At 46.4% G+C, this 27,354-nt stretch overlaps 1 protein-coding gene across 1 annotated transcript in view; it reads right to left on the bottom strand.

The window, feature by feature from the left end:
- Window positions 1-26,863, bottom strand: part of LOC149343405 (uncharacterized) — a 32,432-nt gene extending 5,569 nt beyond the window's left edge. The window contains exons 1-10 of the mRNA XM_089546960.1: window positions 26,825-26,863; window positions 26,343-26,402; window positions 24,371-24,538; window positions 22,643-22,702; window positions 18,792-18,982; window positions 17,180-17,347; window positions 15,291-15,374; window positions 11,555-11,661; window positions 9,049-9,283; window positions 7,890-7,988 (exon numbers count right to left, since the gene is read on the bottom strand). Coding sequence (XP_089403086.1) covers window positions 7,890-7,988; window positions 9,049-9,283; window positions 11,555-11,661; window positions 15,291-15,374; window positions 17,180-17,347; window positions 18,792-18,982; window positions 22,643-22,702; window positions 24,371-24,538; window positions 26,343-26,402; window position 26,825 — 1,173 coding nt within the window. The 5' untranslated portion in view covers window positions 26,826-26,863. The remainder of the gene's footprint in view (window positions 1-7,889; window positions 7,989-9,048; window positions 9,284-11,554; window positions 11,662-15,290; window positions 15,375-17,179; window positions 17,348-18,791; window positions 18,983-22,642; window positions 22,703-24,370; window positions 24,539-26,342; window positions 26,403-26,824) is intronic.
- Between the last annotated feature and the right edge of the window lie 491 nt (window positions 26,864-27,354).

Consider the following 27,354-nt stretch of genomic DNA (forward strand, 5'->3'; position numbering starts at 1 on the left):
GCTGATATACATGCGCATTGGACTTGGCTTCAGTGTTACAATCAGCTCATTGGATACATGCCATATAAGGTACGTCACGTATGAGTTGTGAGATACAATCTTTGAGGAGGGAATACAAAAGAACCTTGCTGACAAAGACGTGTTTCTGCATGGTGAATATTTTGGTTGGTGAAATCCTGCGGTCAGCAAAACAAAGTTCGCTGAAGTAAATGTGAGATCGTGTCAGGCGCGCGAGCAGTAAGTACCCTCTTCTTAAAGGGCATGAAAGCAAATAAAACATTGCCTTTATCAATAAGATACCGCATTCTAGTCACAAAGAGACCAAACAATCTTGCAGGAAATGCCGCTTTTATAGGCTAGAACCAGCGAAGAAACGTAGCAAATTGACATTAGGTCTTGCCATCGAAAGTAGAAGTAAATATGAAATGCATTGCCGGAAACGCATAGCGTATTACAGGACGTCTCATAGATGGTCCTACACTGGCGATTTAAATATAGCCTCCGCTTTCTGCAGCTTTTATCTGCTGAACAGCGCACTCAGATTCCCCATGCTTGGCGCTGCTCACGCCGGTCAATTCAGGTGTTTTAGCAGGTGCTGTGTTCAGCCGCTTTTTTTCGGACTAGGCCACGTCCTCAATTTCTCTCACCGTATCTCACACGCTTGCTAAAATCGCTCTCTCCGGACAATTGCTCTCCGTAAAATCCCTCCTCCTGAGCGTGCATTGTAATTGGTGAGGCGCGGAAAGAGGCTTTTAGAAAGCTCGGGTCGCGTCTTTCCGACCCGGTTCCGCCACACGCAGGCTAAGTGGAGATGGCATCACTCAGCACGCTCTAGGTAACGCTCTCTCCGTCGGCAATGAGTGCAATTTTCTCCACTGTTCTCGGACGGTCTATGGCGCGCGCCAGTGATCTTCCTTCCGCACCGCGCAGGCTAAGTGGAGATGGCATCACTCAGCACGCTCTAGGTAACGCTCTCTCCGTCGGCAATGAGTGCAATTTTCTCCACTGTTCTCGGACGGTCTATGGCGCGCGCCAGTGATCTTCCTTCCGCACCGCGCAGGCTAAGTGGAGATGGCATCACTCAGCACGCTCTAGGTAACGCTCTCTCCGTCGGCAATGAGTGCAATTTTCTCCACTGTTCTCGGACGGTCTATGGCGCGCGCCAGTGATCTTCCTTCCGCACCGCGCAGGCTAAGTGGAGATGGCATCACTCAGCACGCTCTAGGTAACGCTCTCTCCGTCGGCAATGAGTGCAATTTTCTCCACTGTTCTCGGACGGTCTATGGCGCGCGCCAGTGATCTTCCTTCCGCCACACGCAGGCTAAGTGGAGATGGCATCACTCAGCACGCTCTAGGTAACGCTCTCTCCGTCGGCAATGAGTGCAATTTTCTCCACTGTTCTCGGACGGTCTATGGCGCGCGCCAGTGATCTTCCTTCCGCACCGCGCAGGCTTTCCAGATGTGCGAAGAGTTTTGTAACAGTCGAAAGCGAAGGGAAGAAGATGGGAGTGAAAAAAGAAAGGGGAAAAGAGCTGCGTAGTGGAAGGATCTGGAAAAATTTCAACCAGCGGCAGAGCTTAACGTGCACTGATGCCACGCAGGACAAGGCACATTTTCTGTTTCGCCTCGACTTACACGCAGCCGGCAGAGCCGGACTCTAACCAGGGTACTCTCACTCAATAGCCAGGGGCCTAATCACAAAGCCGCCGCGGCGAGTAATGGGGGAAACGGAAAGGCAACTGTGTGTGATGTGTGTGCCGTTTAAATAACCCCAGGTCGTAGAGAGAGAGAGAGACAGCGCGAGAAAAAAATTGAAAATTGGCAGTGGCTTAGCTCGGATATGCCAGGATATACGTAGCGAATGCGTTTAGCCTGCAGTTCGGCGCGCTGTTCCTCAGTTTCCTGGGCATTCGGTTTCTCTTCATCTCGTTCCGATGTCGACTCCAGGCCTCCTTCTGCTTAGCAGACTTGTCGCGGTACATACTGCCGCCTCAACTATGGTTGCAGCGCACACGAGCTCTCCTTTTCCAGCCTCCGACATGTTATCAGGCATGCGACACACCTGGCGAAGAGAGCGGAGGCGAGCGCAACGACGAGGCAAGCGGCGTGACGTCATACCAAACGGTGCTTTGAGGCGATGCGCGTGGCGTGACGTCATGCGAGATGGCGCGGCGAGCGCGTGGCGTCCGCCAGCTGCGGCGGTTGCTAGGCAACCGCTCAAGGTCGGTCTCTGCGCCTCCTCGGAGCACCGCCACAGTGAAATCGCAAGTTCGTGGCCAATGTTGCTTTCGCTACAAAAACAATTTAATTTTCCAGAGGAACTAAGGAGTATGTTCACTTTCTAGGTAGCAGGCCAATTGATTCGGCGTCCTCTACGTCGGCGTTTCTTCCTCGCTTTCTTATTTCCCTACCCCCTTCATCCTGTCCTCAGCCTTCGTGGTTGCGGTCTCCACCGAGAAGTGAGACAGTTACTGCACTTTTTCCTTTCCCTAAAAACCACTTATCCCGATATGAGACGGTTAATCCGTTTTTCCCCCCTAACACAATTTTCGTTTTCCACACGTCGTTCTTAAGATGCCCATCGAATAGTTACATTCCGCTTCTTTTTTTTTTCCTGAAAACCAATTTTTCGCGACATAGAATGAGTGGATGAAATATGACGAAGATGCCTATAATACAGTGCAGTCTGGCGGCAACTGCAGACAAACTGCTACATTTAAACTTGCCTCCTTCATCGCTACCACGCTACCTTGACCCTCCCATTTCGCTCAACATGTGGGGCGGCCAAGATAACCCTCATGCACTAACAGAGGGAATGCTCACAACCCACGGCAGTTCTCCCTATACCCATCCCGTACCCCTCATTATGGAACGTCGCTGTGCGAGTTTCTCCACCAGCTAGCTAAACCTAGCTAGTGGACAGAGATATCGGCGAAGCCCGGACCCGTGGACTCTTGGACAAGTAGGAGCACACCCTTCAGGATGTGTTGTACTTTTCTTAAAGTTGTTCTTCCTCCTCCGCCTCCTCCTGCGAAGGCGCGAGAAGCTTGGTAGTTTATCGTCCAAGAAAAAAGCCTGCGCCCCGCCGCGGTGGCTCAGTGGTTACGGCGCTCGGCTGCTGGTCCGAAAGACGTGGGTTCGATCCCGGCCGCGGCGGCCGAATTTCGATGCAGGCAAAATTCTAGAGGTTCGTGTACTGTGCTGTGTCAGTGCACGTTAAAGAACCCCAGGTGGTTGAAATTTCCGGAGCCCTTCCCTACGGCGTGGCTGATAGCCTGAGTTGCTTTGCAATGTTAAACACCAATAACAACCAACCACAAACCCTGCGTCGATGACCGAGTGGTCAAAGGCTTCTGCGATCGAAAGTGCTCTGTTCACACCAGCGACGCTTCGGATCGCCTGTGCCCTGCAGCACTAAAACATTTTGACCCCTCCTTTAAAGGCAGCTGCCCGCATTGTAGAGCAGCGTCTTCAAAAACCTATCACATGGTGGGGGCTTGCCTCATCAATCCGGCTATTACCCCCATCCCCAATCCAACTCGGGAGGACTGGAAGGCGAACCTGCTCGGCTGCTACGACTTACAGGCCCAACAAGCCTTAGTCGGACGCGCCCGGGCGGCGGCCACCGCCACAAGGGTCCTAAACTAGGGACATCCACCTAGTACTTGTAAGGATCGGTCCTTTACGGGCTTATCTAAACATACCTCTTTTCCCTTCCTAATAAATGTTTCCACCTCCACCACTGCCCTCCGGGACAGATTTTTACGCTGGATGTTATTCGGGCAAAATTATTGTAAAGCGTGTTCCAAAATTAGGCAAGTCTAGAAAGGTTCTGTACTAAGGGCAGGATCATATTGCTTGAACCGATCTCAATCGGCGGCTGACAATACTGAATATATGAAAAACGCTGAAAACCAGAAGAAGTATTTACAGCGCAACAAATAATTCTCCAAACTTATACAAAGGTTTTCGGATAAGTTGCGCTTCATGTTTGACCTCATGCTTGACCTCATGTTCTGCTTATTTTATTCCTCAACTTTGGCTCCGGGTTCGGACGATGCTCGCCTTAAGTTGATGATAATGGGCGCTAGAAGCATTTCATGTTGAATAGAGATGTCTCCATCACGGGCTTATTTCTCTAGTAAATTGCCCGGCATGACGCCGCACCCGAGGGGTCTGGGTTTATTTAGTGGACCTGCGCTTCATATAGATGCACTGACATCAAAAAGGATACGGGCATCTTATGCGTTTCATCTTCTCCGAACCGCGGCTGCCGCGACCGAAGTAGGACCCAGGTCAACTGGCCGAGTAGCCGAATGCTTAAATCACTGAACCACAGTGGCGGCATGCGTCGACACCGATCTTAGTGTGCGGATCCCAGGGACAGTGCTACACTGCCATTCCGTTGGAAACGGTGGCAACACGTACCTTCTGGTCGGACGTAAACAGTTAGAATCAACTGGAAAGCAGATTTTTACACGCAGTTATCGCGGCGATAAATGTGCCTTTTGCTGCTGGGCGCAAGTCATCACAGGCAGTAACAGCCAGAAAATTAAGCCTTTACACCCGATTGGCCGCTGTGTTACGTAGCCAGATTTAGCCTGTGGAATTCATAAGAAATGTCTTGCGCTGCTAATATATCAGGTGCACCTCGAGAGTGCGTTAGTACGGTCGTCGTTTTCCTGCGATTAGTGGGCAGAAACTTTGTTTTGCTAATGGCTTCCCTTTTCCCGGAGTGAGCAAAAATAGCAAAGAGCGACCAGTAGGTTGCTGACACTCCTAAGTGCGACTTTAACCTGCAAGCTTGGTGGTACTGCAGTGTATAAGGTGGGGCTCCAGGAGTCAGCGCCACCGTGATGTTTATGAGGACTCCGCCAGGATATCAGAACAGTAGACCTTTTAAGCCTCCGCGTTAGCGCAGTGGTTATATCGATAGGCTGCTCGATCGAAAGACGCGGGTTCGGTCCCGGCCGCGGCGGTGGGATTTCGATGGAGGCAGAATGCTAGAGGTCCTGTGTACTATCTGATATCATGATATTACCACGTATCATTGTAGTGTTTGTTCGTTCACGCTCAAGGCTGCAGGAAAGGGTTGTTAACACTTTTGTTCGTGACGCGAGAAGCGACCGGACTAATCTCGATTGTTCACAGCCATGAACAGCTGCATCTACTTGTTTATAGATTACTCGAGATGATCTCGACCTGTTATCTCGAAGTTTCCTTGCCGGCTTTAAATTGAACGATGCCGCGAGCAGCGGGCATTCGTAGTTCGACGATTGACGAGCACGGTTGTTACTTACGCCGCCACCGAGTGATTCAGTCATTTTGCCGGGCGCAAGTCAGCCCTAATAAAGAGCTTCGTTTGCAAGTCTTTCTGGCGTCTTCCTGACCGCTGGACTGCCGTCACTACAACGTGACATCTGGTGGAGGTGCTGGGTAGCCTTCCAGGTACCGGAGAACCCCTGCAAGTCGTGACGTCAGCCCTTTGAGTTATTCGCCGGAAGACCTGACTCCAGTCTACCACGCAGCCTCTGGAGCCTCCAGCCATGACTTACGCCGCAGCAGTGCGCCGTCCTGTACCTCGACGACGGGACCCAAGCCCCTATCGCCCTTAGCCAGCTGCGCTGGAGCGCCGCCCTCTCGCCCCAACTCGCCCGTCCTACGAGCGTCGTACACGGCCGAGGAAATTCGTCGAGTGGAGAACACCCGACCAGCGCCGCCCACAATGCTTCCACTGCGCAGAAGCCGGTCACATTCTCCGGTACTGCCTATACAGGAGAATGGGCATCCGAGATATCCCTTACGACGCCCCACGACCCCGACCCGGCCAGCGACCAGCCGAAATCGAGGATTTTTTGCATCGGGAAGGATACTCATCGCCGAGCCGACTATCGCGTTCTCCGTCGCCATCGTTACCGCGCTAAGTATCTCCTAGCCGAGGCTACGCAGTGCGTGGACGCTTCCCCAGCTCCCGAAGGTTAAACTGAATAAAGCAGCCTCTGGAGGTGAGGTTGCTTCTGAGCGCAAGAACTAAGATGCTCCATCGACGAAAACAGAAGACCATGCCCCCTACGACGACGACGACCCCTACGACAACGACGACCCCTACGACAACGACGACCCCTACGACAACGACGACCCCTATGACGACGACGACCCCTACGACGACGACGACCCCTACGAAGACGACGATCCCTACGACGACGACGATCCCTACGACGACGACGATCCCTACGACGACGACGACTACTACGACGACTACTACGACGACTACTACGACGAAAAATACGACGACAACACCGACGACAACACCGACGACGACGACGACGACACGGCCAAACTTGAAGCTTTTACCGCTGCCCTTACACCTTATTATGAACGCTAAAGGACTCGAAGTTCTCATTCTACGTGTTTATTTTCATTTTAAAGCATCGAGACGATGCTTCTTTGGAAGGGGGGGTAATGCCACGTATCATTGTAGTGTTTGTTCGTTCACGCTCAAGGCTGCAGGAAAGGGTTGTTAACACTTTTGTTCGTGACGCGAGAAGCGACCGGACTAATCTCGATTGTTCACAGCCATGAACAGCTGCATCTACTTGTTTATAGATTACTCGAGATGATCTCGACCTGTTATCTCGAAGTTTCCTTGCCGGCTTTAAATTGAACGATGCCGCGAGCAGCGGGCATTCGTAGTTCGACGATTGACGAGCACGGTTGTTACTTACGCCGCCACCGAGTGATTCAGTCATTTTGCCGGGCGCAAGTCAGCCCTAATAAAGAGCTTCGTTTGCAAGTCTTTCTGGCGTCTTCCTGACCGCTGGACTGCCGTCACTACAACGTGACAATATGATTGAAACAGCGCAAGGCCGAAGGCCAAAAAAGACAGCAGAGGAAAGGAGGAAAAGGACAACACAGCGCTGAACTAGCAACTGACATTTATTTGGCACGCTGCGCGTATAAATACATTCAGGCACCAAAATAGAAAACCACGCATAGAGCAATTCATGCACCAGGATCCCTGCAAGCAAACACAAACTAAGAAGTGCGATTCAGGAAGCGAAGTTCTTTTTGAGATAAAGACACTGATGCAGCACTTACACATGTATCACCATACTTCTTGATATGTGTAAGTGCTGCATCAGTGTCTTTATCTCAAAAAGAACTTCGCTTCCTGAATCGCACTTCTTAGTTTGTGTTTGCTTGCAGGGATCGTGGTGCATGAATTGCTCTATGCGTGGTTTTCTATTTTGGTACCTGAATGTATTTATACGCGCAGCGTGCCAAATAAATGTCAGTTGCTAGTTCAGCGCTGTGCTGTCCTTTTCCTCCTTTCCTCTGCTGTCTTTTTTGGCCTTCGGCCTTGCGCTGTTTCAATCATATCATGTACAACCAACTCGCCCATCAGCTCGTGCTTTCTATCTGATATCAGTTTTTGTTAAAAAACCTCAGTTGGTCGAAATTATCCAGAGCACTCCGCTACGACATCCCTTAGAGCCTCAGTTGCGTTGGTACGTTCAAACCTAATAACAAAGCAAAAAAACAGTAAACATTTTAAGGATAATTGGCTATTCACGCTTACCAGAAATAAGTGCATATAAAATTTAGGAGCAGCACAGAAACTAACGAATCGAGTGTGACAACTTAAGAAGAGATTAAGGCCCGCCACGTTGTATAAGCCAGATAACCATGCCAAGGAATGGAAAAGACCCCTGTCTGAATTGCGTCTGTGAAATCCAGTTTGCTCTTGCAGCAGCGCCCTGGCGGAACAGTAGCAGCATGTGTTTCGCATGTGTTAATTTGTTTTGCTATGTCAAGATGACACCGAGTACAGTTTCCCGACCCTTCGACGCGTGGCGGAGTAGGGAAAGAAATCCAGTGTCCAAGCTTACCTTAAGAGTAAGAACGAACCGGGTGTAGTTTTCGGCCCGGTCAAGCTCCTCGACATCGTCGATGAAAGCATTCCGCACTTCATCAGCGATAACGTCAGCCTGTGTGCGTGGAAGAGAAAAACGCAAGTTGCCAATGTAAGCAAATAACGGCAGGCTATTTCTGATATAATTCAACCAAAGTACAATTCATCTCCACTGATACACTCGCTTTTGGAGTTTTTGTCGCTGCTTCGTGGCGTTTTCTGGGGTAAAATAGATCAACACCGTTGTACTGTTATCACCCTCAAGGAGGAATAACCGAGACGGTGCCTTTAGTAACGCTTCGTATGTGCTGCCAGAGCACATTGGAGTTGAAACCGCAGCCTTGTGTTCTACATGTTTACAGTAAGGTTCTGCCTCGCATTGAACAAAAGTTTCGCTCAAGAAGAAATAAAAGTTCAGAAGGAGTATCTGTCTACATATCAGCGTTCCCAGCGCATAGTGGTAGAAATACAAAAAAGTCCTCACATACTGGAGGTGCGGGGTTCGATCCCCAGTGCCGCCGGGTACCCACCGGTCATACCATGAGTACAAGCTTCGCCTGGCCTCGTGCTCGGCTGAATCAGGCTAAAATGCTTGGGAAAAGGGTCTTTGACTCCACCTTGAGAAAACGATAACAGCTTATAGTATGGCGCTGTTTGGGCGCAGATGCCCTTGAGCCATAAAAATTCACTATCATCGTCAGAAATCCAATGCAAGTGTTTTTTAAAACTGGCAGACTATGTATTTCGAACAGGTATATTATTTCCTTATGCTTGGGAAACGGGAATTACTTGCTGTCTTTTACTAGAGCAGGTGGAGTGTCGGCGATTGAAAAAGAGTGACTAGGTTATACGGAATCCTATTTTTTCATTGATTACCAGAACATCAGGAAAAGTGGAATACTTGCTTGCACCCGCGTGATCAGAGCGAAGCCATTGGCCATTCTTACCCGCATGAATTCCACTTCGCTCAAAACATTTTTTCTGAGAATTGCTACAAAGTAAGCATACATGCGCCGTTGTGTAAGGTAAAACAAAGAACCAGTGACTCTGTTGTTGCACTGTTCCCTGCTCGCTCTAAACTGGTGATAACATGACCACGGTATTTGCGCGACGACACATGGTAATGCAACACGTGCCATGAGATCGGAGAAGAGCGGCGCGATGGTGTCGTCCTTCTGGAAGGACACGAGCATCATGCCAGGCAACACCCTTTCCACGAGCCGCAGGCAGAGCCGCCACTTGGGCACAGGATGCGGCCTCGTGCGGCGCGTCACGAGGACCATGGCCGGATCCCAGAAGTCTTCCTTGTCCTCCAGGAATGGGGACAGGTAGACGGCCGTGTGGAACGCCACGTACGCCAGCGCGTCGCCCCTGAACACAACCACAGAAGGAGTTGAAAGCCTGAGGGCTTGCTAGCAAAAAAGCACGCTCCTTCTGGATTCTCCTTCTGTTTTCTTTCTAAAATATATGCTTTTATTTCGACAGCAGCGCCTTGGAAATGGATACCTTTCCCCCTCGTTAAGACAATGGTTATTTGATTCTTCAGTTCTTTTTGTGGCCACCTATCACCAACAGGGACCCTCTCTACCCAAGTGTCCAGGCAAAACTTTGATTAACATAAGGCAAAGCAGTGCGACGAACAAGGACAACAAAGACAATACACGCGCTAAATCAGCGTTTGGCTTGTGTTTGCTTGGTCTCAGTCAATGAACCAACTAGTCAAAATAGTCCCCCTACATGAATATAAATTCACTGCCACATGTGAGTAAAAGGCCGCCGCGGTGGCTCAGTGGCTATGGTGCTCGGCTGCTGACCCAAAGGACGCGGGTTCGATCCCGGCCGCGGCGGCTGGAATTTCTTTGGAGGAGAAATTCTAGAGGCCCGTGTACTGTGCGATGTCAGTGCACGTTAAAGAACCCCAGGTGGTCGAAATTTCCGGAGCCCTCCACTACGGCGTCTCTCATAGCCTTAGTCGCTTTGGGACGTTAAACCCCATAAACCAAACCAAACATGTGAGTAAAAAAATAAGTTGCGAATGTTGCAACAATGTACTGCGTGCGCACTTTAAATTTCTGCCGTCCTTTTAATTTAACTTCGAGTGGCTTGAAATGCATCCTGACATCTCGGTCGTTTATCAAAATGGCTTGGAAATTGTGTCTCGAGGAAATTACACGGACGATTGTCTGCCATAGCGCGAAGTCGGCTCGAGAAAAAGTAATATTTTTCTTATCTGCATATTTCAATAACGCGCACCTCCATAGAAGCCATCCACCAAAAGATGCAACGTGCTATAATGCGCTGAAGGTTAGGTTCAAGTAGAACGCAGCAGCTTTCACCTTACGGTCCCCGCTCCAGCTGGTCGTTATCGCAGCCGCCGAGTTCTTTTTTTCAACTTTGTTTTACGCCTTCGAATCGTCTTTATGAGGTCAGTAACTGTAGTTCGCGGTGCATCTAGAAGGTAGTGTAGGCGTTGGTACTCTTGGTGATGTCGACGACCTCATTGCGAGCATCTGGCCGTGGCCCTGTAGTTAGTTGCTTCCAGGGCGGCACGATATTTCGCCGTTAGAGCTCAAATCAATGATGGACTAGCATGAGTACAGGGGTGCAGGCCTTAGAGCGCGAGTAAACTAGCTACTATGGACAAAGACCCCTGGCGTAGGTACTTTCGCGATAAAATGTTCTAAAATAAAGTTTTATTGCAGCTCTGCTCGCGACTCAGTCGTGTTTCATCGTTGCCAGAGCGTACAGCATCAACATGCCCTCAAACTTCGAAATATTTCACGTGCATACATTAGTACGTGACAGCAACGGAAAACATTTTTCCGCAAAATCACGTAAAGCATGACGAAGGAGCTCCATGAAAAGAACTTAAAACCACCCCTGAATATTTCAGTCAATAAGGCAAATAACGATATGAACCTGCACCTTCCGCCCGTCTGCCAAGCCGGGGGTTCGCACTGCAGCGGGCATACTAAGGTGGCAGGATACATCAATTTTTCTGCGACAGGCTGCGTCAGCTGTCAGTAGCGCGTCGTCTTGTCTTTCTTTCTCGTGATTGTTTTTTGTGTTGCGCTTTTTTCAGAAACTATGCACCAACTCACCCAGCAACAAGTTTTACTTGACAGGCTGGGCCCAATTCTTGCGATAAGTCTGCTAGTGATCTGTGATCTCTCGCCGAAGCCGCGATGCTGGTTTCATGTGGGCACTGTTTGATTGATAACCACGTGAAAAATCTAGAAAGACGGTCACATTACCTCAAGATGTCCTGTGTTTGGGACGTCATATAGGAACGTGGTGAACTTCACTTCATGACGAGAAGCACCAGGGTCATTCTATGCTGAATATCGCGTTTAGGCATTCAAAACAGGCATACCCCCCCCCCCCCCCCCCCCCCTCGTTCCCCTGTCATACCCGGCTCGCCATCCGCTCCCTGGTGTAGTTTTCGCGGCCGAAAAGACGCCCATACATGCCCCGACACGTGCATGTACGGAAAAGACTTATGACCTCAGCTGGATGAAACTTTTGTTTTGAAGGCGTTTCGTGATTAAACTCGCGTGAATTGCATAGGTAAGCGCCAATTATTCAACTATGGTGGGAGAGCTTCGCTATGGAGAGCGTCTGGTTTATAGGCCATGTACTCACGGAGACTTCACGATTTCCATCACTGTGTATAGTTGAACAATGTTCCTGCCGATGACGTTTGCAGTGCTTCCAGTGTAATTCTTGGTTCCTTCCAGCATAGAAAGAAACTGAAACGAAGAAATATATGCGGCACTGATATCAGATATTTGGATGCGATGGTGGTTACGGCTGTTTCCGATATTTTATTATGAAAAGAAAATTTCTGCTACCGCAGATTTGCTGTGGAAACGTAAGACCCCTTCTAATAATATTGCAGTCGACTTTTTAGCTGCAGTCCTTTTTGTGTTCATCAAGAATATGACTTGGAAAAACAGTATCTTCTACTTTGATAAGTTGCACTCAGGATTGTGATGATAAATTGGACTATTTAACGTGAACTCCGTTGCAGAAAGCATCATAACTGGAACCTCAGTTAAAGGTGGCAGTTATGTTTCGCACATTAAAGAAAAGTAGGTAGGAATCAGGAACACAGAAGGTGGCAGAGCTGAAATACGCGTAACTGATTCCTCCAGGCAATACTGAAGTCAAAGTCAACACTGCGTGATAAGGCAACGGATTACATTAGCATGTTTATGGCAAGAATTTTCCGCTTACCACGTGGTACCGACCGCTCAACAGTAATAACTAATAAAGCAGCCCTTAAAAATTGTTTCAACGAAAGAAAGAAGTCACCTTAAATATAAATAAAAGCCTCAAATACGGTCTTGTCGTCCTAATCAGAGTTTGTATAGGAACCCTGTAATTTGTGTGAATGCATACTCGTTTGCTAACAAGCCCTCTGATCGCTGAATTCTGACAGCCGCGAAGGACAACCCACGTAAAAAGTCCTTAGGCCACAGGGTTCGTTGTTCAGTCGTGACGCGGAGCCTTCCAGGTATCGGTCGCGCGGCATGTTTTATTAAGGCGAGGGGAACCCTTGTTCTTGCTTTTCAACATCTTTTCGTTTTTAAAGGGACTTTGGAGGACAAATTAACGTTGGCTGTATCGGACAGTTACCGTGTTTCAACAAGAAAAAAAAACTTATAAGCTAGAACAGTCCAAACCCGAAATACAGGTGTCGACATTACCGGCCGATTTTGGAAGTAAAATGCGTGCGTCGATATAGATTTTGATCACTACAAAAAGTGATCGCAGAGTCCTTTAAGAGTTCAATCCGCGAGTTTTATTAGTATGCCGGTAAAATCTTTAAATGCAATTATCTGAGCACTGAAGTGTCTTTGGCGGCCTGACGCATATCCAGGTATACAGAATCGTTTTTTTACTAAGTGCAAAATAATACAGATTGTGCAGTCCTCTGCATATGTTTAGTGTTGTAGTGAGTGCTGCACCACTGCGCCGAAAAGTAGACCGTGTGGTCGAAAGATTTTGACCGAAAGTGAGAAAAGAAATTTGAGCACAGATTGGTAACCCAAATGAGAACTGAACACGATTGCGAAGGCGGCAATGGCCTATGGCTACTCTCTTTACGCCGGTCGAACAGGACGCACGCCCGCTAGCAGGTTAACGCGCGAATATAGTTTGCGCTACGTCTTGGCGCTGCAGCGTCCTTCAGCGCGCTTGTAGTTCAGGCGATAGCCGCATGCCAGTGCCACTCGTCATTGGCAAGCGGATTTTGGTTGCTTGTTCAAATACTTTGTTGACTGGCGGCAGGAAATGCTGACGCTAATTGGCAATCTTAGCCAGATGTTGCCCGCTGTGTAGAACACACTGCGGTGCGAGACGCTCAAGCTATGCCTCCATTTATCGCCTTCAACCCAAGGTCCTGTCGTCGAGGGGCTGCGCTCCGTGCTCTCAACCTTTCGAGATGAGGTTAGAGTCCATGCTGGATCATTTTTCTTTTAAGTGCAATTCATTTTCGTCCTTGAGAGGCAGAAAATTTGGTGATGGAATGATGTCACAGCCCTGCACTAATAAGGAATTGTGTAGAGGCGTCATCACTGTTGTGCTCTCTGATTGTTGGGGGGTGTTTGAATCCCCGTGTTTTTAGGTCATGTAGTTGCGTCGTTACATCGTCATCGATGCACGATAATTGCGTTCGGACACATTAATTTCGTTCTCACACCCCCATGGTTGCAGCGGAACGTGCGCTGTACTGGCGTATTCCAGTGGGTGATTAGGAGCAGTTAATAGCGCACCTATACGAGCTGTCGCAATAGCGAGAGACTTCCAGTGTGCTCATGCGAGTGGGAGCACTGTCATCCTTTCTGTGGCAGCACAGCAGCAGTCCCGCTGCAGCGAGTGCAGTCGAGAGCTGTCCAGGCTGCTCCCTCGTAGAAAACGGAACGCGAGGAATTCACGTCTCACTGAAACGCCATATTCATGCCATTCCCAGGGTTCGCGTGTGTGATTTCGATGATTCTGAAGAGAGCGACATTAAATGTGCGACTGCTTACATCGCAGGGGGCACATGCAGTGAGCGAGACGCGCCTGTCCTGCTCCCGAGGAATACCGTCGTTGCCATGGTTTGTGGAGAAGAAATTAGGCCGATTAAATTGATGCTAACCGGCACCGCAGATACTTGTGATTAACGTGATTTGAAACAAATTATTAGTCACATCCAGAAAGGAGAGATAATGAGAGAGAAGCAACGGTCCTACGCGATGTAAGCAATCCGGCTATCACTTGTGTCCTAGGCGGGCGATTGCATCAGCTCTTCGTATTGCGTAAACATGCAAGGGTACGACCGGTACATAAGAGAAGAGAATATTTCATATAAATAAAACATAGTTGCACTTGGTGTTTCTACACAGCCATGTAAAAGAGAGCCCAGGGGTGCAGTCGTCATCATCGGCTCGTTGCTGATCAAGTATACCGCTCAAGAGGTAAATTCTGAATGGCGCACTCTTATCTTGAAGCACTCATTTATCGAGCACAAGACTAATCGCTAAACAAACTATGAAGAAAAACTTGAGGGTCATTTAAGCTCCACGTAAGGGTATGCCGCGATAGCATTGATTGCTGAATGTTTTTAAATGCGGCATTGTTCATTATCTATATTTTACACACAGATATCACTTCGCTAGGAGTCGTCTACCCCACCTGGCCACATAGGTTGCTTCTCCGGAGAATTTTTCGCGGTTTTTTTTCCCACGGCGACCGACGGCGGCATCGACGCCGATAACGACGACGGCTTTTCTGCGGCACGCGATCCTTAGCGCTGCCCTGTTAAACGTGAGCAGCACATATCGAAATCAACAGCCACAAAGCCAAAGCAATCGAGAGCTGCTGTTGTGCGTGGGGCGAAGCTATGGATACGGCTATTGGTCGCTGCTGACTGGGTTCACTTTTCGAAAGAACCGAATGCCGTTGAAAAATCACATGATCGGCGCTTTGACATTGATACAAACGAAACAAAAATATATCAAAGATTTCTCTCTTTTCTAGGGAACCAGGAACTTAAAATACAGTTGCTGCCTCTGCTCCCCCTCTCTCTGCCTCTGCTCCCTTTCGTCCTGTCTGTCTCGTACAGAGCGCTTACCACGACCCTTTCTGTCGCGTGCATAACATCTCTTCGCTTATGTCTTCCAGCTACAACGACATTTACTGACGAAAATGTCCAATAACCAGCTGCCGAAGAACAAATTTCACTGGTGCAGCATCAAGACTGGGCACTCAGTAGCCAAGTAGTTGTATTATTAGGCAGGTGACCGTTTAGTACTCAAGAAAAATTTCGAGCGGTCACCTGCTATAAAAAGAAAAGAAGTACGCCGCCCTCCGAAGAGCAGGTGTGCATTACCGGCTCGAAAAAGGAGAAAGTCCGGTAGGGCATCATGGAGTATGACAGCATTCGGTCATAGAGGTGTCTGTCATACGATGACGTCTGTAAGAGAAAAAAAAAATCCTGTAAGAAATCTTCCAAAAATCAATTTTTAATAATGTGTTTAGTTTGAGTTAGTAATCAGCGGTTATATTTGTGCGATAAACGCACTGGCGCATAAACGAGAGGCTTTATTTTGGAACGCGAAGAGAGAGGAATGCGGAAAACCGTCGTTTTATGAGGGATCGTTCAAATAAGGTCACTGATGCAGATACCTAGATACGGCCACCCCGTTTGAGGCTCCCGGCCACGACAACAGGGCAAGTAGTTTGAGAAGCAGGAGTTTTTTTCCATCGCTATGGTTTGTGGAGCATCGCCAGTGTTCACTGCAGGAAGATTAGAGCCTGGACACCATAAAAACTATTCATCATGCATAATGGAGGTGTCGTGCTAGGTGTGCTGACACAGCTTTTTTGTTGTTGACTTGGTGAGCTAAAATCACTTCTTCTACAGGTCTTCACTGCGCAGATTTGTCATGAGACTAAAGGAAAGGAATGATCTACGATGCGTGCTCTATCCAAAGTCCATCTTTGTTTCAGTCATGTTTGTATTACGCTGGGAAACACAAGAGGCGGTCTCACTCAGATCCACATTTAAGGAACCAGTCACCTTATTTCGCGTATTAGCATTGTTAAGGTGCTACACATGATTTTTAGAAGTAATATGGGGATTTAATATTTACGATACTGCCTTCCAGCCCATCTTTTGCTTTAAAGAGCGAACGCTATAGGCTGAGCGATGCCAAAATTTATTTAGACTTAAACTGTGACAACAAGCTATGGCGGGCGGACGGAAATTAGCGATTGCTTACTCAAGGGCGTCACTGGCAGAGACGTGTTATTAGCATTAACGCTGCTAGTGTTCCGAAAAAAAAAACATGCGCAAACCGGTCCATAACCACTGTGCGCAAAATACACGCTTGAGTGACTTTGCCCCAGTTTCGCAAGGGTCTGTTGAAGTTCTTATATTGTGATTATCATCGCTGGTTATTGCACGACAAACACCTTTTCAAATACCTTGAATCAGCCGGTTCTGCATAAGCCGCGACCAGGTAATCACAGCAAATTTTCGGAATTCTCACGCCTTTTTAACGCTCTGCCACACCTCGCTACGTATCCTTCTCCTAAAAATCAATTTTTCCCCCAAAGCACTATTATGCAACTTCGAAAACGTACAGCATTTCAGGCCCCGTTTTCACCAAAACAATTGAAGGTTGTTTCTTTTTTAATCAAATCTGCTTTCTTTGAAGATTAATGTTATGATTAAACTTTATATGCCCTTGTCTTTGTTTGCTTGCCACACATTAATTTGAATCTTCTGGCTTAGCTTCTCGGCTTTCGTCCCACAGGGGGAAAGTCACAGAGGAGAAAATAGGAAAGGTGATTTCTCGCAGGATTTTTGTTTCAGTCAGAGTGGTAAGTTGTTCCACATAATCTATTTGTAAGACTCATTGCAACAAATATCTTTTTCATGGTACGGATGTGCAGTCACTAGTTGCCTCAGATAGACATGTTCCATTGTATTTCTAGTATGTGTCTATTATGAGCAACTGTTATTTTGCCTGACAGTTTACCGGTATGTCTTTCATTGCATATTAGTTTATAAACTTTCAGTTTCGGTTTGCATGTTTTGTGTCCTGAAATATTCAGTTCTGCTCTGGTGTCAAGGAATCGGACACCATGAAGGACTTCTGGATCACGTAGTATAGCGAGATCTTCCCGATACAGGCAAAGATTTATTTACAGTCACAAAAGATCACGATACACACCAAAGCGGAACGCGTGTCATCTAGAAACCAATTCACATACGTTTGCCAGCTGGATTGCGATCTGTGCGATGGCGTCACAGAGCGTGTCATTTTGTTGCCCAGGTTCGTAAAATATCTTCATGAACTTGCAGGCGAGATCCGACATTGACTTTTTGTTGGCGTCGAGCATAGCCTCCTGTCGGCTCAGCAAAGTGTCTGCATCATCAAACTGCAAAAACAGCACGAGAACATTTCATGCACCAAGCCCATACGTGCTCAGTGAAGCTATTTTATTAGCGAGCCCCAATTAAACAATTTTAACTCGAACGATGAGAAAAATCATAGGGATAGCTAAGCATGGCATTAACGTTAGTAGAGTAATAGCTTTGTATGGGCGAAACGCACTCTAAACATTCGAGTTTTATTCCATATTGACGGATGGCCCTAAAACCACTATACTGTGAAAAATTACAGATGAGAACAACTTGCTGAGATGGCACAGTGGTTTCCTGCTCGGCTGCTGGTCGAAAGGTCGCATGTTCAATCTTTGCCGTGGTGACCGTATTTCGAACAAGGCAACATATAAAAACACTCGTATGCTGTGTAGGCGCACATGAAAGAGCCCTTGGTGGCCAAACATTTATTCGGAAACCTCCACTAAGACTGCCCTGAATGTCCATGTGGGTCTTCGTGGCGTTTCGACGCGCAGTTCACAATTTTAGACAGCTTGAAACGAAGAAAATATAAATTGTCTTTTTCCTTTCACCTCATAGCTGAAACGTCTGATTAAGAACCTAATATAAGCGTGCCTGGCAAATTTAGCTGAAGCATCGTATTAGGCCAATGGTTTTTTTATGGAAACCAGGAGGAAGCGGGAGTGGGAAACAAATATCAGGGCAGATGTTTGTCAACAGAGAAAAAGTGAGTAACAAAAATTAACCAAGCCAAATCTGAACACGTCTTATTCTCTTTGCGGCTCCCTGGTGGTGGACAAATCTAGCTCTATGCGAAGCATTAAACTAGCGTATAGCTAATAGCTTACCTTTATTCGCTCTCATGTAGTGGCCTAAAGCTTCTAGAAGAGCGAAATTAAGAATACATTTTCTCACTGATGCATTCATACAGGAATGAGTAATTTGTGCCAAATTAACTTTAGAAGGATATGGATTTCGTACACGTTTCTTCATTAGAACAGCGAGGAATGTGCGTTTTTCATACCGAAGCTTTGCGCATGCGCGCCTCTCCCCATTTCTCCCCTGAGCTCCAGTGGCTTAAGGAAAATCGACCGTCTCTATCGCGCATGCGCGGTGTGCGTTGGCGACAGGCGCAGATGACCTATGGCGTCTGCTACAAGGACAGGCAACCTGCCACTTGTCATACGCATTTGGCACCTCGCGGAAGCAAACCAGGTATGCGGCAATCACGTTGGTTTGTACTCAACCGATATTCTACGTAGAAGATCAATTTTTATCTCTCCCGAGAAGGCGCCATATTCCTGTGAGAACGATGAATACGACTAGTTTCAGAGGGTGATCACGAGTGCAAATTGGAGATGTGCGAAGGAGTGCGGAATTTTTCAGTTACACCACGTCCGCTAGTATCACCGCCGCCTTCAAGGTTAAATGAAATTGTGAAGATGCGAAACTGGACAAAGAAAAGCAGTAGGCACGTACCGCCAACATTTTCAGCGTGTCGTTCGTGGGATTCACGGTCATGTCAAGAGAGAGCAAGGGTGCGCTGTCCAGCTTGTAGAGCACGGATCCCGCCGCTCGTAGGACGTCCGCTGCCGTTGCTGCACCGATGTCGACCATGTTCAGTCCAAAAGAGGCCAGAATCTCCTTCAACTGGCTGTCCTTGACGGCACCTGGCGACGAATGATGAAAAGTGGTCCGATTATAAGGGTCCTCGGAATCAAAATTCGGACGAAAACAAACCGTGTATTTCCACGAAAGGAAAGGAATGACGAATGAAAAAAAAAAAGAGAATGAAACCGAAAGTTTCACTTTCAAGCAAAGCTGTTTCTGTTTTCTTCTCTATTTCTGTGTGGGCTTTCTCTTCGTGTCGTTAAGAAATGGTACTTCTACATTTCCAATTGTAACGTACCCATTTCTTAAGGAAATCGCCCGCGCCTGCCTTTTTATGAAAAAAAAATATGGTTCGAAATTACTGTGCAAAACATCAGCATTCTCCGGAAATGGCCACGAAGAAATGTTCAGAACGCTCCCCTTTACTTCAGAAAATACAGCGATGTTAAAAGAGCAGAAAACTGAGCTAGTTGGTTCATACTTCTGGGTGGGTACAGCAGTGACAGCAAAACGCGGACGCAGAAAGAATTACAGGAGCTGACTGTCAACTAAAAATTTATTGGAAAAACCGCGCTTTTTGTTTCCTTGTCAAAATTATCTCGCTTTCATCTCCCGTAGGTATGCAGGTATGCAGACAAAGTAACCCGTGAAATTCTTGAAGCATGGGCGATACAGGAAATAGGACAGCAGTGCGTCAGCGCACCACCAATTTCTCTATCAGCAAAATAAATTTATTTCTTGTATTAACCCCACGGGAGATGAAAGCAAGATAATTTTGACAAGGAAACAAAAAGCGCAGGTTTTCCAATAAATTTTTAGTTGACAGTCTGCTTCGTCCACGTTCTGTGTGTTTCTTTCTGCGTCCGCGTTTTGTTGCTCTTGCTCTACCCACCCAGAAGTAAAGCGATGTAATCATCACGAAAATAAGAGGCAAAGAATGCACTTTGTACATGTGGGGAAAGATGCGAAATGGTACAGTTTATTGTGTTAAGCCGCATTCATGTAATGGCGATTCCTTTAGTTGGCTACTCGTGCTCATTTCTGACTAGGCGTTATTAACAAAGAGGATTAGTACTGGCCAGTGCTTAGTGCCTAGGAGTAGGATGGCGTGTTCGCAAGGTTTAGCTGCCCTGCTCTCCATTTCGCAGCCCGCCAGTATACGAATGGTGAAGTCATTTAGGACAGCCCTTCGGGAGATTTTCTGGGAAATTTTTCTGATAAGGAGCGATGATATCCGAAGGCAAGCACTTGTAGCAAGCATTTTGCCGGGACATCGTCCAGTTCGTTTAAAGGGACACTGAGGAGAGCTCTATTAATATTTGTTTTATAGCAAAATCCGATAGTTCGGAATTTCATGGCTTTGTTGCCACTTGGCCGGCAGCGAAAGATGCATTTATTTCTAAGAAATTTCGATTCGAAGTTGGAATAGTTTTTCCCGCCACTCTGATTCAAACTTGGGATTCTGCTATGACGACACAGAACTAAGTGACGTGACAAATGACATTCACATGACGTAACGCAGACTCCGTGATTTCTGGCGGCCAGCAGTGCGGCCCAGCAGCAGCCGAAAAGAAAGCTACCGCCGGACGCACGTTGAAGCCATCTATCGGCTATTGCGGCCGTCGCTTCGTTTACATTTGCGTCAACGAAGTTCTCGCAAATAGACGCCTTTAGCATACCGTGTACCTTGTTACCGTTAGCGGAATACCGGGAGCCCCCATACCGCTGAGAGCAAGCGCTGATTGGTCCCGGCGCTGCAGGAGCGCGCGTAGCTATCGGGTACGTGGCGCCATCTGGCGACGTCAAGGAGATTTGCGCATGCATTTGCTGCGCCTCAGTGATTCGTAGCTTCTCGTGTCCTAGTGTTGCTAGAACTATTGGTTCTAGCATCACTGTTTTGTCCTATGACGCCATGAAACTTGTACTTGCGAGTTTGGCCTGTGGCGGCGATACCTGTATTTTGGTTCTTGCTCTTTTCTATGTTACAGGAGCTTTGTTGTCAGTATGAATGGCGTTATTTTAATCAGGAGCTGGTATTCTGTCGATGCAAGTCAACTTCAATTTCTCCTCAGTGTCCCTTTAAGCGGTAGTAGGCGCCGTCTCTGAGGACCTAATACTAACTTCTTTCAAGAGGTGTTCAAGCAGAATCAGTCTCGTTAGATGTGAAGATAGCCAAGTGAGCAAACATCTGCAGTCGATTTTTGAAGCGCGGTGCCTCCCAGGAACCCCGACAGCCGCACTGGTGATGTCATCAATTATTCGATAGCACCACGCATCTACTTTTCGATGTATTGTTTGATGATGAGCGCCTCACAAAAAAATTTGTTCAGAAGTAAATTCAGACCATGGTATTTGTGGTTTTCGAGAGCATTTTGGGCAGGTCACCGATCACATTCTCATTTATACTCTGAAAATAATTTCCTTGCATCTTCGGACATTTGTTTGTGCGCACACTTTCAGCGTACGCTTTCAAACTTCTCCTAAAAATAGGCTTTTTCGGGTAAAAATTTGTTTCTTGCGCATAGTATTACCAGTGTTAGCAGACACCAGAAAACCGGTGAATCGTTTTAAGTAGCAAGCTGGTTAACTAATTTTTAATCAGTAACCTTTTCATTTTTAGAGTTAGGAGCCTAGTTGCAATTAAAGATTTGTATCTGATCCTTAGTAATAGCCATATCAGTTTTTAGAATTTTGAAAACGCGATGACACTTGGCACTGTGGCTGGTCAAAATCTGTCTTTTTCGACTTGTTACCTGTACTAAATGGGTTGCTTTTCCTGCATGCTTTCGAAAGTGCATGCATTTTCGCCCGATGCAGCCAGATTTTGTCGAGCCACAGCGGCGAGGGTAATTGCGTTTTCGAAATTCTGAAAACTGTTATGGCTGTTACTAGTGACCGGCAACAAAACTCTAATTACAACCAGTTGGCAATCTGTAGTAGTTAAAAATATTCATGAGAATTTAGTTAACCTGCTTACTACTAACGAAAATTCAACGGCTTTCCGGTGTCGGCCAACACTGATAATTCTATGCCGCAAAAGCCTTATTTTTAATCCCATATCCTATTTTTGACACCTTTTTAAATTCCTCCCTGAAGCACCTGGTATTAGTTTGTCCAGCAGCGAGGCTAGGATCTGACGATAGGTGTACTTATGCCACTACCTTCCGGCGAAAAACTGCTCTTGTAAGCTGATCAGGAAAAGGCAGGAGATGACGCAGCATGAAAGGGGGACGACTAATACAGTTGTGCCCAATTCCCATTAACAGAAGAGGGCGTAATTGTGAAGTTGGGACGTAACATTTTTTATTAACACAGGAAGTAGTACAACCCGGTAAACGCTGGAAAACATTTCTGATATTGCCAGCGCGACATAAATATTTAAAATCACTTAGTCGGCGTCCCCAACATTCCGTAAGCGTGCGGCGGAGCTCCGGGCGGGGCTTGTTGGCGTCAGATTGCATTAGTCGCCTGAGAGGAACTTGAAGTCTTCAGCTTCAGCAGCGAAGCAGATGTGTGTACTCATGGTTCGCGACCCCTGCTTCGGCCCCGAGAGTTATGTGGACACATTGTAAACGCCTTTCATGCAGATTTCCATGTAGAATACGGACAGTGAGGAATCGCATATTATTATATTGCTACAGCTCGGAATTTCAAAAATATAAAATAGCGAGTGGTCAGCTCGTTAACGAGAACATGATGTTAGTCGGTCAGAAGCGCACCTTTCTGATTGCAGGCATCCCAAAGGTTGAACAGGGGTTCCATTCCGGGTACGGGATTACCTGTAAGACAGTCACAACCCATCACGTTTATCATAGGGACGCCGGGAGCTGACCCTGATAACATTTGACGCTCAGTTCACATAGTGAAGATGACCATCTGCTGCTTGCTCTCTTCAGGAAAAAATCGCATTTATGCATGACTTAGCACCAGACCTAATGCGTATTCAACAACGCGCAATTGTTTGATTAATTTTATCGGAACTATGATTTTTTGCTACCTAATTGAAAACATTTACAGCCAACGAACTTTCTTCCTCTGATGTTCGCAACTACACAAAAACAGACAACATTTACAATCTGTATACAAAATGCCACTTTGAAAATGTTTGTCTCAAATTCAAACCAAAATTATGCTGACTACATTTATGACACACGGCTGCACCATATTGTTCAAGTGTGTGGTAAAGTTTGCATAACGGCTGGACAAAATATTTCTTTATGTTGATAGTTCAATCAATGGTCTGAAGCAAAACCCCGAATTCTGTAATATACTGAATCTGCGGTGTACGTTCAGCGGACTACTATATTTAAATAATTAACTTTCTTGATATGCGTAATGTGTACAAGACGCGGATCATAGAACAGTTTCGTTTTAAAAATAGCGTAACTAAACGTGTCACACCCAACAGAAATCACACTGTCATGAGGATTTTTACAATCCAACTTAGGTTCTATTCGCAATTCTAGCCGAGGCGCAGTGTTCAGGCTACAGTGTTCTGGATTTCTCGCACTAGGGCCTATCTACACTCGAAGACCGTCGTCCGTCATCTTCCATAACGCCCATTGGAAATAAAACAAGCGGCTGATCAAAATCGTCTAAACTTATTTTCTACCATTTCGAACTGCTTAATTTTTTTTTTACAGTACGGGAGGAAAAACCCGGCACTGGCGAAGCCAAACAGAAAGAAAAAAATTTTGGCGCACTTAGGCTTTGTACTGTGAATTCCCTGAGCACCGTATGCTGGACGTGGGTTATAGTACGTAAATAATGTTACTTGGGCAGAAGGAAAAAACCCATGTAATATAGTTTTGCTGAATTGAAGCAAACGTATCTAAAGCAGAGGTGACACAATCGCATATTGCACTCGAACAACCGTTCATACGGGCTGTTAATTGCCATTTAAAAGAACAATGAGGGTAGTCTTTTTTTCTCTTTTCTATGTTTTCATCCTAGCACAAACCGATTATATGGCTGCTGCAGGCTATTCGTCATTGTCCTGCTGGAAAAGCAAATAAGACTTTAAAATTTTCTTTTCACTGGATTAAAATGCGAAACGGCAAGACCAGAAAACACTGCGTGATTAGCATACTGAAGGGAATGGCACAGTATTCTAGCCTCAGAGACTCGTGTATGAACATGGCGAGAGAGCGCATTTTGCTTTCTAAAAGGGCGAGTGGCAGCGAGACCTGTAATATCATTTTGTTGTATATTTCGTCGATTTTAAAAGCTCCGTTTACAGGTAAAGTAGTGTCTTTGTCATGAGATTGCAGTACTTTAGCGCTAGAGGTGAAATTATTTTTGTCCTCACTTTTTGTTTGAGGCTCCCTTAGCAGGCCATCCTTAAGTATTGTTCACTCGCTATTTTCTCTCCTGGATCGAAACAAATGGTGTTTACTGTTTTCTCAAATCGGTGACAATGATAAGGGCATTGTGAATACGGGTAGTACCGTCGAGTACAGTCCTGGCCGTCTCTTCCACATAGCCCGTGAGTGCGTCGTCAGCAGACTCGTACGGCTGGGAGTCCTTTGACATTTCCTTCCAGTCAGCGCAGGCAAACTCGTAGAAGTTGTTGCATGGATCGCGGCCGCTTTCGAATATTTTCTGCAGGTGTGCCGCTGCGTACGGAGAGAAACAGAGTTTGTGCGCCAGATATAGACAGCAATAAGTTTCGCGGAGTATGTACTTTCAGGAACCGGAATTCTGAAACGTTTGCTTGTCCATACAATGTTTCTTGTAACTAAAGCTACCCCCTCACCCCATACACTGCAGCATGAACAGCCTCATATTGTACGGTATCAGGGTTGATGGATTGAAGAGGAACGAATAAATGAAACGGGAAAAGGGTTCCACCAATCCTAACTTCCGAGAACCTACCGCATGGCAGACAATTTCAAGCAATGAAGAAGGACCTCCTCAACTTCCGGTGTCTGTTTTTATAGTTTGAAGTTGCAAATGATCGTTGGTTAAAAATGAGGCCTCGCCTAGTTCATTCAGTGAATATAAGTCAGTACTCATAGGAACACCAACGGAATACTGCGCGCATTTGTGTCCAATTAGCAAGTGTACAGAAGCCATAAAATATGGGCTGTTGAGTGCGTACACACACATTACTTCGGAATGGACGTTCGTAAGCTACGTTGGAAGTGGAGGCGAAATGTAGGAGTTCTAAACTTCATGCTGCTTGCCTCCCGAATGACGAAGATAACACGACCCTGTGTTCCCACTGTAGCAGCTCAAGTTCTCAGTTATGTTGAAAAATGTATAAGAAGAGATAATATTACGAAATTGATCCTCGGTAGTGAGAAATACCTTTAAAAAGAAGAGCGAAAGACCCAGAACGTGCTTAAATCTCCCGATTCGAACTCAAAGGCATGACTTAAATGTAAACGGGTATCTGCAAGGACGCAAATTAAAGCCATTGACCTTGCGGAATATAATTAAAAGCAGATCATAGGCCTACTTTATTGTAGCTTTATGGCACCTTTTGTGCACAGCGCTTTTACTGTCTGTTTTCGCCCTGCTTACAAGAATGCGGCCACTTGGTTTGTATGAGGAAGGACTTTCACAGCGCTATGCGAAAGGCCGGTTAATTATTGTGCTTTTCTATGTAGCATAAAAGGAACTAGAGTAGCAGCGCCATGTCAAATTGTGCCGCATTACATGGGTCGTAAAGAGCATACTCTAGTCCAACGGATGTTGAAGGGGGCAAGAGGTGCAACAGATTTGGAAGTTATAGCGCCTCTCTGGCCAATAAAGGCGGGAAGGCGCTGAAAGCTGCGGGAAAAGGGAATGGGACCTTGCCAGCTCGGGCTGTTGCAGGATCGTCCGACTTAGGCTGTCGTGTATCACACTACAGCCATATACAACACGCATGCACCACATGGGTTTCTTAAGTGTCGACATTTTTTTTTTCTTTTTGTTTCACTTACAAACATATAGAAAACGTTTCGTGCAACGTAAAAAATCTTCCGAGGTTGTTTGCAGGAGTACAAGCCTGCCAAGTCGTTTGTCTATAAAGCTCAGCCAGCTGGTAGATGGCTGGAATGTAACGCGGAAGAAATGCAGACAAAACGTTGTTGATAAATAACTGGCATAGGAGATAACTTACATTGCCACATATCGTACCTTAGATTTACTTAGCGTCACGCAGATTCATTTACAATCTGCAGAACTTATAGCTCTTACATCATCACATAAATAATATCCAGGACAGTGTAAACAAATACACAGGAAGGCCCAAACGCAATGGAGAATAAAAAGTCTCAAATAAGTCTCAAATAACTGTAAGTCTGAAATAACTGCTGTTCTATCCATCGATGAAACGCCAACAGCAACGAGCTGGCTTTGAAATGCGCCCAAGCGCGCCATGTCACAACCAGCGGGGATGTAAGCGATCTCCAATTTTCGTGCCGTGCCTACCTTCCGTTTTGCAGAATGTGCTGTCGCATTCAAATGTATCATTGGTGCTCCTCTCTGTCACTGGGGAAAAACAAAAATTTCACAAAAATTGAAAAAGCGCTGCTTAAGTGGTTTATTTCCTAATAATAAAATTTGTAAATTTATTCGCTTCAAGATGCACTCCGCGTGACATAACGAACACTTCATGAATATATATGACAGAATGAATGCATTGGTCAGAATTAGAGGCTACCATAAAAACTATAGCTGCAGTTTGCGGTTACGACTTTCAGACTCCTTCCGGAAAAATTTTAGGAGTTCTGTCACAAAATACACGAACAGAATTTCTGCCTTTAGCCGCTTTTTGTGCATTAATGTGAAGCCTCACACTACAACAAAATTTTTCTTCCCTGTCGGGCTAAATACGTCGACGTTACGTGCAATCTTACGATCACTGAAAGAGTCTTCAAAGACGTTTGCGGTAACTGCAAGTCGCTGCTTACTGAATTCGCTCGTTGACTCAGCAGTCGTTGTCTTTTCGGTGACCTTGATGACATGTGAGAGAAACAAGAGATGACAAAAAAAGGAAAAAAAAAGATGCCTATGGTAATTAGCCCTAGCACCGACGAGAAGACAAGGAAATGATTGCCGTACTGAATGAGGTAATCGCTGAAAATCTCGTAAAATGCAAGCATGAAGAATATTTATAGGGCAGTCATTTGATCTGCTTCAAAAGTAATACAATCAGGTTGTTTTTGCGATAAATATTGAGCAATCTGCGTTCTGAAAGCACTGAGCTAATTACATCTTCGTTCCTTTCTCGGCCATATGCATATCACTACCGGTGTTCACTATTTCACATCGGCCGGTTTCTCATCGTAGAAAGTAACTGCCTGCCTTCCCAATATTGAGGCAGCCATTGAAGAATTTATGCCCTGCCCTGTTCATTTCCCCTTACTGGCGCGAGTTAGAGAACGACTTATCAATGCGGCCCGCATGGGCAGCTAAATTCTAGATTACTGAGCTAGACAGT

The sequence above is a fragment of the Amblyomma mixtum genome, chromosome 5 (assembly GCF_055824585.1).
Source record: "Amblyomma mixtum isolate Tamu chromosome 5, ASM5582458v1, whole genome shotgun sequence".
NCBI classification, from domain to species: Eukaryota; Metazoa; Arthropoda; class Arachnida; order Ixodida; family Ixodidae; genus Amblyomma; species Amblyomma mixtum.